This window comes from Equus asinus, chromosome 20, assembly GCF_041296235.1.
Source record: "Equus asinus isolate D_3611 breed Donkey chromosome 20, EquAss-T2T_v2, whole genome shotgun sequence".
NCBI classification, from domain to species: Eukaryota; Metazoa; Chordata; class Mammalia; order Perissodactyla; family Equidae; genus Equus; species Equus asinus.
Genome location: NC_091809.1, coordinates 23,464,673 through 23,476,681, shown reverse-complemented (window position 1 = coordinate 23,476,681; position 12,009 = coordinate 23,464,673). Strand labels below are relative to the sequence as shown.

General features: G+C 46.2%; 1 protein-coding gene across 1 annotated transcript in view; it reads right to left on the bottom strand.

Annotated features, from left to right (window-relative positions):
- The window catches only part of LOC139039770 (zinc finger protein 709-like), a 28,352-nt gene extending 19,225 nt beyond the window's left edge, over positions 1-9,127 (bottom strand). Inside the window, exons 1-2 of the mRNA XM_070491505.1 lie at positions 9,043-9,127; positions 7,830-7,918 (exon numbers count right to left, since the gene is read on the bottom strand). Of these exons, the coding sequence (XP_070347606.1) occupies positions 7,830-7,918; positions 9,043-9,127 (174 nt within the window). The remainder of the gene's footprint in view (positions 1-7,829; positions 7,919-9,042) is intronic.
- Positions 9,128-12,009: the final 2,882 nt, after the last annotated feature.

Below are 12,009 nucleotides of genomic sequence, written 5' to 3'. Positions count from 1 at the left end.
ACAGCTCACTGAAGGAGAGATCTAGATGGGAAATAAGCAATATGAAACATGCTCCACATCAAATGTCATTAGGAAATTGCAAAGAAAACAATGGGGATCACTAAACACTTATTAAAAGGGTAAAAATATTCAGAACAGCAAATATCGGTGAAGATGCAAAACTAAGGGAATCCTAGTTCATCACAGGTGGAAACGGGATTTGGAACACACACACTGCAAGACAGGAACCTCCTTTCAGAATAAAATACACTGTCACTACATAGAGTAAGAGCCAGCAATCACGCTCCGTGGTATTTTCCCTAATGAGCTGAAACCTTATGTTCGCACAAAACCTACATAAGAATGTTTAGAAGCACTTTATTCATAATTGGCAAGAGTTAGAATTTTCAACAAGATGTCCTTCAAGTATCGAACAGTCAATCAGTGGTGCATCCAAACAATGAAACATCGTCCAATGATAAAAAGAAGTGAGGTATCAAGCCATGGAAACACACGGAGGAAGCTTACAAGTCTATTGCTAAGTAAAGAAGCTAGTAGGACAAAGCTCTGCAGTGTGTGATTCCAAGCATATGACGTTCTGGAAAAGACAAAAGTATGAAGCATTAGAAAGATCTTTGCTTGTGAAGGATTTGGAGGTTGGAGGGAGGGATGAGTCAATAGGTGGAGCACAGGGGAGTTGTAGGGAACTGAAACTACACTCCATGATACAGAAATGATGGGTCCACGTCAGTACACATTTGCCAAAACCCACAGTGTGTAACACACAGAGTCAATGCTAATGTGCACCGTGCACTGTAATGCATCCATATGGGCTTGGAAATTGTAAGAAATGTACCACAGTAATACCAAATGTGAAAAAGAGTGCCAACTGTGTGGATGCAGAGAGAAGGGTTATGTGGAAACTGTAAATTCTGATCAATTTTTCTGTAAACTGAAAACTCTTGTCTTTTTAAAAACGGATGGAGACAGACTCATTACAATTCATCCCTTTTGACTGAAACAGGACATCTCTCATTCAACTGACTTCAAGTTATTTTTCTTTCAAGACTGGCCCTGAGAAATGCAAATCGAAACTACAATGAGGTATCACCTCACTCTGGTCAGAATGGCTATAATCAACAAGACCAGAAATAAGTGTTGGAGAAGATGTGGCAGGAAGGGAACCCTCCTACACTGCTGGTGGGAGTGCAAACTGGTGCAGCCACTATGGAAAGCAGTATAGAGTATCCTCAGAAAGTTAAGAATAGATCCACCATATGATCCAGCTATCCCACTGCTGGCTATTTATAAAAGAACTTGAAAACGCAGAGGCATAAAGATACGTGCACCCCTATGTTCACTGCAGCATTATACACAACAGCCAAGACTTGGAAGCAACCTACATGTCCATCAAGGGACCAATGGAGGGGCTGGCCCCGTGGCCGAGTGGTTAAGTTCGCCCACTCCACTGCAGGCAGCCCAGTGTTTCGTTGGTTCGAATCCTGGGCGCGGACATGGCACTGCTCATCAAACCACGCTGAGGTGGCGTCCCACATGCCACAAATAGAAGGACGCACAACGAAGAATATATAACTATGTACTGGGCGGCTTTGGGGAGAAAAAGGAAAAAATAAAATCTTTAAAAAAAAAAGGGACCAATGGATAAAGAAGATGTGGTATATATACACAATGGAGTACTACTCAGCCATAAGAAATGATGAAATCTGACCATTTGTGACAACATGGATGGTCCTGGAGGGTATTTATGCTGAGTGAACTAAGTCAGAGGGAGAAAGTCAAATACCCTATGATCTCACTCATAAGTAGAAGATAAAAACAAGGACAAACAAACACATAGCAATGGAGATTGGATTAGTGGTTACCACAGGGGAAGGGGGGAGGAGGGCAAAAGGGGTGACTAGGTACACATGTGAGGGGATGGACTATAATTAGTTTTTGGGGAACATGATGTAATCTACACAGAATTTGAAATACATTATGATGTACATCTGAAAGCTATATAATGTTATAATCCAATGTTACTGCAACTAATAAAAAATTTTTCTCAGTTTAAAAAAAAAAAATTGGCTCTGAGCTAACATCTGTTGCAAATCTTTTCTTCTTCTTCTCCCTAAAGCCCCCCAATACATAGTTGTATATTCTAGTCGTAGGTGCTTCCACTTGTACTATGACTTCAACTGATCTCAGGAAGCCAGTCTGTGCTCTAGGAGCCTGAGACCCACAGGGGAGGGGAAACTTCCATCGAATGCCTTGTTGGAGAGCACAGCACTGGATCCTGTGAGAAGTGCCATGGTCACTATCAGTAGTGGCAGAACCCCAGGGGGGATGACGAGTGTCCTGGTGTTGTAGACCTATTAGTGTACATACAAGTGTGACTCTGACTTCTATATTGGGGATTTCTTAGTCAAGAGGTTTCCAGAATTCTTTTACCACAAAGGGGCAAGACAACTGCTTGTTTTATCGAGTTTCAGGTGCCTGGGCTTAAGTTGGGTTGAATGAATCTCTTCACTGGGCCAAACTCAGACTGTGGTTGGTCCACTATAACCCAGAGGGTCGGGATCTTTGCTGCAACAGGTACAGGGCTGCGAGCAGCAGCAGAGTGACTTAGGGGCCCTGGGGAGCCCTCTGGAATCTTGCTTCCTACTGGCTGCACTTTCCTGGCCCTTCTTTCTCTCTGAAATAATTGCTCTTGAAGGAGTGACCATCGGATGGGCTCAGCTCAGTGACAGGGTACAATCATCCTCATAACCGCAGACTCCCCCTAATGTCTATGTTGTGTCTGTATAGGTATATGTTCTAAGTTTTCCACAAATTGTGTTAAATTCCTGGAAATCTGACATGTCCTGCTATTATGTTATCAGTCAAAGTTCCAGTTATTATCTTAGAATGTTGAATGTTCCAAAACTAACCAATTTTCCTTCTCATTCCATTACAGCGAACTCTCGTCAGATCTTTAACCATGTGCATTTTAAGTCTTTTGCCATTTACAGAGAGTCCTTGTTTCACTCTGATGCTTACACAAAAGAGTTCCTGCAACAGTGCTTCACCTTCAAGGAGATGCAAGGAAAGGACTTTTGACGAGTACTAATTTCTGACAACTTTAAGATCATAAAAATGAACTGCTGAGAATAAAGACTGCTCTGAAAGCTCCTTCAAAGAAGCTACACCAGGTCCTCCTCACTACCTACATGACAGCCAACATCAGGGACTCGTACCTTGGATACAGATCTCACAGCTGAAGAAGGCCCCACCCGACATCTGGTCCTGTGCAGATGCTGGACACCTCCACATCAGACTGACAAGGGAGAGAAGTAGTTGACACCGATGTACACTCTGCTGCTGCGGCTGCTTTTTTCTTCTCCTCCTCCCCAAAGCCCCCACAGTACATAGGTGTATATTCTACTTGCAAGTCCTTCTAGTTGTGCTATCAACACTGCTTCTTCTAAGATGCCACATCAACTTCCTACTTTGGCTAAATACAAAACGCTTGCTTCTTTTCTTTCTTTCCTTTACTCTGGCACTGGCCTGGAAACATAATGACATCATCCATATCCCCAAGGTCACTCACTGCTACGAAGGGCAACCTCTGGAATTTAGACTTACTTTTAATTTCAGGTTAGGAGAAACTTTAACTGACCCCTGGCTTCAATGGGCAAATGCAACAGTCCGTGTGAATGAATCCATTAGCAAGGCCACCTTAGTGAGAGTGGTTTGTGCCCTTACAGGACTGATCTTTCTCTGTAGTGGTTGTCTTTCTCCTTGGGCCTGTGAACACCCGGATGGCTGGCACATAACTGGGCAGGCCTCTGAGGTTATCTTATTGTTCCCCCAACTTTTCACAAGTGAACTCAGACATCTCACTGGTTGACTCTCCTGAATTTACATCACTGAGTTAGAAAGGACCTACCAGGAGGCATTCAGGCCTCAGGATTCACTTCCTTTGACAGGGCCACACTAACCTGGTTAGAAGTAAATGTAAATGAGAATATAATCAGACAACCTCTCCTTAGCTCTTTTTTTAAAAAGATTTTATTTTTCCTTTTTCTCCCCAAAGCCCCCTGGCACATCGTTGTGTATTTTTAGTTGTGGGTCCTTCCAGTTGTGGCATGTGGGACGCCGCCTCAGCATGGGCCCATGAGCAGTGCCATGTCTGCCATGCCCAGGATTCGAACAGGCGAAACCCTGGGCCGCCTCAGCGGAGCACTGGAACTTAACTACTCGGCCACGGGGCCGGCCCCTCCTTAGCTCTTGAAGACATTGCCAAGTCCACTGCTAAGACATGAGCTGCCCAACAAAGATCCTTAGACTCTGGCCAAAGCTGCTATTGGTAACAGAATAGCCCTTGATTATCTTTTAACTAAGTGAGGGAGTGTCTGTGCTGTGGCCAACACCACCTGCTGCATCTGAATTAACACTTCCGGGGAAGCTGAAACTCAATTACCTAAGACCACTGAGCAAGCCACTGGGCTTTTTTTAACAGTTGACTCCTTCAATGGGGACTTTCCTTGCCTTATATAATCTTGATTGGTTTGGGTCTTGGGGACCATGGCTCCAAATTGTACTACACATATTGAGAATTATCCTGCTTATTATAATCATAATTAACTCCCTGGTGTGTTGTATAATCTCAAAATCTTTAGATGCATGTCTGTAGCTGCTAAACACCAAGCAAATGATCTCCCTAAGACTGGAACATCAGGAAAGGATTAAAGAGAATGACTGACATAATGACTGTGAACCTGAAGACTTGACCTGTGAATGTTACAGGGGTTAAGCAAAAAGGTCATGACCTCTGCATACCATCCAAAGGAACAACAGAAATTGAGAGAATTTCACAGCGGAAGCTGAGAGCGGTGCTAATACCTTCAATTTGATCTCTCAATTAAGCTGAGAATCAGATCAAAAAGGGGGAAATTCTGAACAAGAAAACCACAGGCCCCAAATGGAGTCACTACTGCTACGCTGACATCACCAAACCAGAGCTTAATACCCAACCTAACCGCAGCCGTAACCTTCCCCAAGAATGCAGTCTGACCGTCAGTCTAGGATTCTCTGGTCAGCACCAATGAGGCAATGTGCCACACGGGCCTCTCCATCCCCCAAAGGAAGAGAAAGTAATCCACCTAAAAAGACCCTTTCGTCCACAGGGGAGGTAACAGTTGCCTAAAATTATCCTTTTTTCTGTTTATCACTCCCTTGTCCTGCCTTTAAAATCTTCCCTTTCTGTAGCCCTTGGGAGCTCCTCTCTACTTGCTAGATAAGATGTTGCCCAACTGATGGATTGCTCAATAAAGCCAATTAGATCTTTAAAATTTACTCTGTTGCATTTTTGGTATCCAACACTATTAAAAATAAACTATAGTTCATACATATTTTTTATCATAAATTGTTTATTGTAAATATCTAGTTTCAAAAACTCAGCCTGAGATTTAAGTGTGTCTGAAGGCTGCCCCTAGCATGTCTTCTCGCACTGGCATGTAGAATCCCCATGCTCATGTAGATGTAACAAGGGAAACTGCCCATGTAAATTGCATTGTAATAACAATGCAACTCATTTCTTCTCAGTCGTTTCACCATTTATGTAAAAAGAAGCAATTTAAATTACATATTTTTCTTCCATTTGGTATGCAAAGGTCACGTGGTTTACATTGGGAAATGTGATTTGCTTTCTTGTTCCTGTAAAAAATAAATCCCGCACCTATTTTCATATCAGTGGTGATGTGCCACTAGCACACGTGATGGAGAACGCTAGTGACTTCCTGCTACTGTCCCTAACCAGGCCATCCCTGATGAAAGAGAGGACTCAAGGGTCATGAGGATTAGTCAAATCCAGGCAATCATGCTAGAGAATGCCCTCCCAACTGTCCACCACATCTTCACAGTTTTAGAGATGTGGAGATCAGTGCCAATGGTCTAGCTGCCTGGCAACAAGATCAACATCAACTCCTTATCCAAGGTCACCGCTTTGTGAGAAAGCACTCTGGGAGAATCTAGCTCATAATCATGCAAATACATAAGAAATTCACCCGTCTCTACGCGTACTAAAAATCAAACCACAGAGCCTCACTTCAACCCTCAGGCTGATAAATTAGCTACAATTTCTGAGGCACACCCTGACACTTCAGCTGCACTCAGAAGCAGAGACAACAAACGGGGTGGGGAGGCAGGCTCCGGAATACTAAGACACTGAGATGCCCCTATGTTCCCACGGGAGGCTGTGAACAGCTTATTTGAATAACTGTAAACGGACACGGTAATGATACTCAGAATGCTACCGACTAAGATTGTAATACTATTTTGTAAAAGTATAACACTACACTATACACTACAAAACTAATTATACATGTTAATTATATAGTATATTCTACTTATATATAGTATAAACTGTGCATAATACTAAACTCTATGCTACCTATACGATATACAGGCAATATACTAAATATGCCACATATAAATATATGTTATATTCTACATTCTCTCTCTCTCTATATACACACACTATATGCAGCATTAGAAAATTTTATACTACCTACTACATAAACAAATACTTATTTTTCATATAGATAAAAAAGCCTACACAAAATACTACTACACTGAATCCAGCTATAGATAAAATAACCTAACCACCATGACTATGTGGGATTTAACCCAGGAAAGAAATAGTGGTTTTCCATCTGAAAGTGAATTAACATAAGAAACGATTATTAGAATCAAGGTCAAAAACTACAGGATCATCTCAATAGGTAAAAACAAGCATTAGACCAAGTTCAACAGCCCTTCACAAGGAAAACACTCAGGAAACTAGGAGAAACTCCCTCAGTCAACTCCCTCACCCTGAAATAAAGCATCAGTGAAGAACCCACAGCTGACGTCACTCTTGATGGTGAAGGACTGCGGGCTTGCTCTCTCAGATCAGAGAGAAGACAGAGATGTCTGCTCTCACCAGCTCCACCCACCATGGTGAGAAAGGCACTACCAGGGCAGTTAGGCAAGAACATGGGAAAAATCAACCACTCCAGAATTCAAAGGACAGACACACAAAGCTCCACAGACAGACAAGCAAAATCACACAGACTTTGGCATGGCACATTTAGGACACACGCAGACAGACACACAACCCTGCAGAGTTAATGGCTCAGAGACACACGGATGTTCCCACAGACACACAGAGCCCAGGCCCTCTGCACTCCTCCCCACTTTATTCTTCAGCGCCCATCACCAGACACATGGTATAATTTCACTAATAAATCTTCTTTCTTCTCTTCTAAAATGTCAGCTTTAGAGGAAACAGGGATATTTGCTCTGCTCTGTTCACCAAAGCACCTACCAGGCCTATCACACCAGTACTTCTTGCATATTGGGGCTCACAGAGAGACAGACACACACACACTCACATGGAAGCTTTACACAAACCTCATCACAGGCCCAGATCTTCACAAAGTGCGTTGTTCTCATTCCCATCCCACCTGGTAGAGGGGTGTCTCCTGGCTCCCAAACCAATCCCCAAAGAGGGGGTCTCAGCCCCTTCAGATGGGGAAGGGATTTCACACCTCCTGACACCACACAGTACAAACAGGACATCTCTTCAAAAAACAAAATGGGAGACTGGATGGCAGAGTCAGGGCCCAAAATGGCAGGAGTCACTATGTTCCAGCCCCTGTCACTGCTATAAATGAGTCAAGAAACTCCCTCAGCGTGACTTGTCCCTTTGTCACTTTGCTTTTCTATCGTGGGCTCAGTGAGGGGACCAAAGGTGAGCATCTCCTCGCTCAGCCCCCATGTCCCCTGCTGCAGGCTCCCTGGGAAAATCAGCTGTGCTGTGGACTCACATTCCCACAGACCTCACTCCGTCCTCCCACGGTGGCGCCACCATCTTCACTGAACACTTTCTCCTCAGGATCAGCGTCCGATTTGCACCCTTGAGATTTTAATTTATAGATGTAAGTGACAACATGGACAGGCCAATGTCATTTAAACAAGTTTATTCCTTACATTTCCCAAGATAAGGAGCACACCATGCCAGGCAGGTCACAGGAGCTGCATCAGGGTTGCTCAGGAGGCAGAATCAGGAGGGGACACAAACCCAGGCCACAGTTTTCATTTGGGTCCACAGAAAATGTGCGTCAGGGCAGAGAGAGCAGCTCAGGATTGCGTGCTTGAACAATCCCAGCAGCCTCTGGGGCCTAGGGACGGCCCTCAGTCATCCGGTTCCTGGCCCTGGGTGGGTTTAGGGCAGGGAACACTGTCTGGCGTGTGAGAGGCAGATAAGGAGGTCTGTAGGGACAGGGCACTGGATCGGGCGGGATGCACATGAGAGGCCTGCTCCAGACAAGCTGTCCACCGCCAACGTGGAATGAGGTGCCCCTGGGAGGGGCAGGGTCTCCCTATGTCTGAGAGGACCCTCAAGATGTCAAAACATCTGAAGAGACAGAAAATCAATCACACGACCAATACAATCAGAAAGACGACAAGGATTTGTCTGCTCATGTCAGTTCAATTCAACATGGTGAGGGAGATGCTACCAGGGCAGTTAGGCACCAAATGACATAACAGCATTCCAGATTTTAAGGACATCCACACACAGCCCCCAGACAGACAGACAAAAATCACACAGGCTTCCTCACTGGACACACATGTGCACACACCCACACGGACACCCCAAGTCACAGACCCTCAGAGATAACGGTCCAGAGACCCAGCGCCCAGGCCCCCACACTCCTCTGCGGCTTCCTCTCCCTCCTCAGGACTAGGCCCCATCTGACACAGCTCACGTCTTACTGTATCGCTTGTTTCTTGTCTTCTAGAATGTCAGCTCCAAGGGGTCAGGGGTATTTGTTCCCTCGGTTCACTGCAGCACCTACCAGAAGGCCTGGTACACAGGAGGAGACCACACTTACTGAATCACAGCCTCACAGACACACCCACAAACACACGCCCCAGGCTTTACACAAACCTCCTCAGCCCACATGCACTCAATCATAACAGAGTGAACGGTTCTCAGCCCATCCCGTGTGACAGAGGGGTGACCCCTGACTCACAAACCAATCTCCACAGGAGGGTCCACCTGCCCCTCCTGATGGCGAAGGGCCTTCACACTTCCTGTGCCTACAGAGTACAGCAAGGTCATCTCCGTAAGAGTCACAGCTCAGGAACCTGAAGAGGGGAGAGTCAGGGCCCACAATGGCTGCAGTGATCACCGTGTTCCAGCCCCTCACGCCACTCTGACCCTTCCAGAAACGCACCCCTCACCACGTGCCCCTTCCTCACTTCACTCTCCCATGGGCAGCTCAGTGCTGACAACAAAGGTCTGTGCGTCCTCCCCCAGCCACCATGTCCTCTGCTGTGGTCTCTGTGGTCTGGGATCCATCACACCTGAGGCCTCGCCTGCATGGAGACCTCATGCAGGTCAGCCCCATGGGCCATCCTCACCAAGGCCTTGATCACTGCCCTCCTTGGAATATTCACTGGTGGGGGAAGGAGATCTTACCACATCAGACCCCAGGTCTCCCAGCCACAGAGACATCACTTTGGGGACCCAAGAAAGCACGGGAAGTTGTTGCAAGGGCAGGTAGGGATGTGGCTTGACCCACTTCTGCCTCTTCCCTTCAAGAAACAGGGGGCCTGGCCTCTGACAAAGGAGGGGTTACAACCTCCTGCACCTGCGCACTTCAGGAAAGGTGGAAATTCCCATCATTTCCCAGCGCTTCCTTTGGCAAAGTGCCCTCTGGATTCTGGGAGCCATGCGAAGGGAGGGGGCCCGGTGACTGTGGAGGGTCTGGCTGAGATCGCCATTTCCCACAGGTGTTGGAACTGGAACTCTGCAGGGTGAGTCCTGATCCAGAAAGACTAAGCAGGGACCTTGGTGGGAGGGCTCCAAACTCACTCTGGAGGGGGGTTCTGAGGTGAGGGAGCTGGGCATGGTCAGCACATGAGCCACTGAAACCACAGGGTGGAATGTGCCAGAGATCTCAGGGAGAGTGATTTAGGTACAGCCAGGCACCTTAGGAAATCCCAGAGCTAGGACAAGGGAGGGCATCTCTTTGACATTATTGGTGGTATTGAGACTATTGTGAAACTGTGCTTGTTGGTGCAGAGGTGATGTTTATGTGACAGTGGGGAGTACTGTGTTTCAGGGGCCTGTGCCTCATGACATGAATTCTGGGTTCTGCCATTGCCTCACCTCACAGTTACCTGGGGTTGCAAATGTGAAAACAAATACAGGAAACCTCATTTAAAATGGAGTCAGGGAGCCCTGAAGGGGGGGCTGTCATGAACTACTAGTTGTCAAAACCTTGCAGACCCCAAGCAGGAAGAAGTGTCCCTCCCATTCCTAATCTGGAGGAAGCTTACTTCACAGACTCTAGGAGGAGGACGGAAGAACTTCTCCTGCCCAGGAACAGCCCAGCCAATGAGAAAACACCACACTCAGCCACTGTCACCACCCTGAACTCTCCTCCTTCAATGGACTTCTGTTCCCAACAGCCCCTCCCAGCTCCCTCCTGTCCTCTATGAAAGCAAGCCCATCTGTTCTGTTCTCCCTACCTGCCTATGGTTCACCAGAATTTGCACGTCCTGAACTGTACTTTCTCTGCTATTCCCAAAGAAACTCATTTTACTGGCAAAAAAAATAACTGGCTCTTTTAATTTTAAGGTCAACACAACAGAGAAAATTTCAAGAGTGGGACAAGTGTTGCATTTAAACATGTTTCCTAGCAAGGAGGCACAGAGTAGGCTTGAGATGGGAAACTTAAGAGCTGCAAATGGCCTCAAGACCTGCTCTGGGAAGACATGGTGTTGATCCCCAAGGGTTAGAGGAGCATGCGCCCAGGCAGATCCCACGTGGAGATGTGTCAGGTGCAGCTTTATGACTCAGACCACCACTCCCAAGGTATGACCTGGGAAAATGGGCATTAATTCAAAGATGGAGGCCTGGAGCCCTATCGCTTTCTCTCCAGTTACATGAATGACATGAGGGCAGGTGTAGCCCTAGAGGGAGTTTTCTAACCTCAGACTGGGTGCCAGGAAAAGGCTATAGTAGTCTATGCCCTTCTCCCCATCCTACAACTTCTTCCTAAGAAGGAACCCAAGGCGGTGGAAGCAAGTGTGGTACACGTAGCAACCAAAGTTCCGGAGAGTTTCACATTACTCCAGCATGTGAACACATTTTTGCTTTTTCTATTAATTCCCCTTAGTATATTCACATACTACTTTAAGGGCAGTTGCGAGTCTTCACAAATGTACAGTTACACCACCGTCAGGATGGAGAACACTCGTCACCCCGAAGGCACACTCTCGCGATGCCCATTGGACTGAACCCTCCCACCTGAAAGCACTGTTGTTTTCGGTTCCTACACCTTTGCCTTTCCTAGAATGTCATGTAAGTGGAACACCATGTTGCCTTATGGGTCCTGTTTGGAAATTTTGATGCCACTTTTGAAAAAGTGCATAATTATAAAAACCTTACAGTGTTCTTGTGAGTTTAAAATTTTTGACATTGCCCATTATGCCTTCAAAACTAAGAGATTCCTCTGCTATGAGGTCTGTGATTTGGGGTAAGAACCTGTGCTTAACTTTCTTTTTTCTTCTTCTTCGTCTTCTCCCCAAAGCCCCCAGTACATAGTTGTATATTCTATGTGTGCCTCTGGTTGTGCTATGTGGGACGCCACCTCAGCATGGCTTCATGAGCGGTGCCATGTCCGTGCCCAGGATCAGAACAGGTGAAACCCTGGGCTGCCGAAGTGGAGTGTGTGAACTTAACCACTCGGCCACGGGGCCGGCCCCTTAACTTTATTTGCATCATGGGAGGAAGGATGGGGCAGGGCATCAAATGAGATACCAATGATTACAAAATCACATCTCTCTCTACACTCCTAGAAAAAACATAAATTGGCACCTTTTTTTTAGCACTGAAAAAAAGGTGCCGGGAGCCGTGTTACGAATGCCTATACAGCCGTCTGACAGGGTCAGGGCTGAGAAGGCCTGAGGGGCGCAGGGATGCCCCTCAGTGAA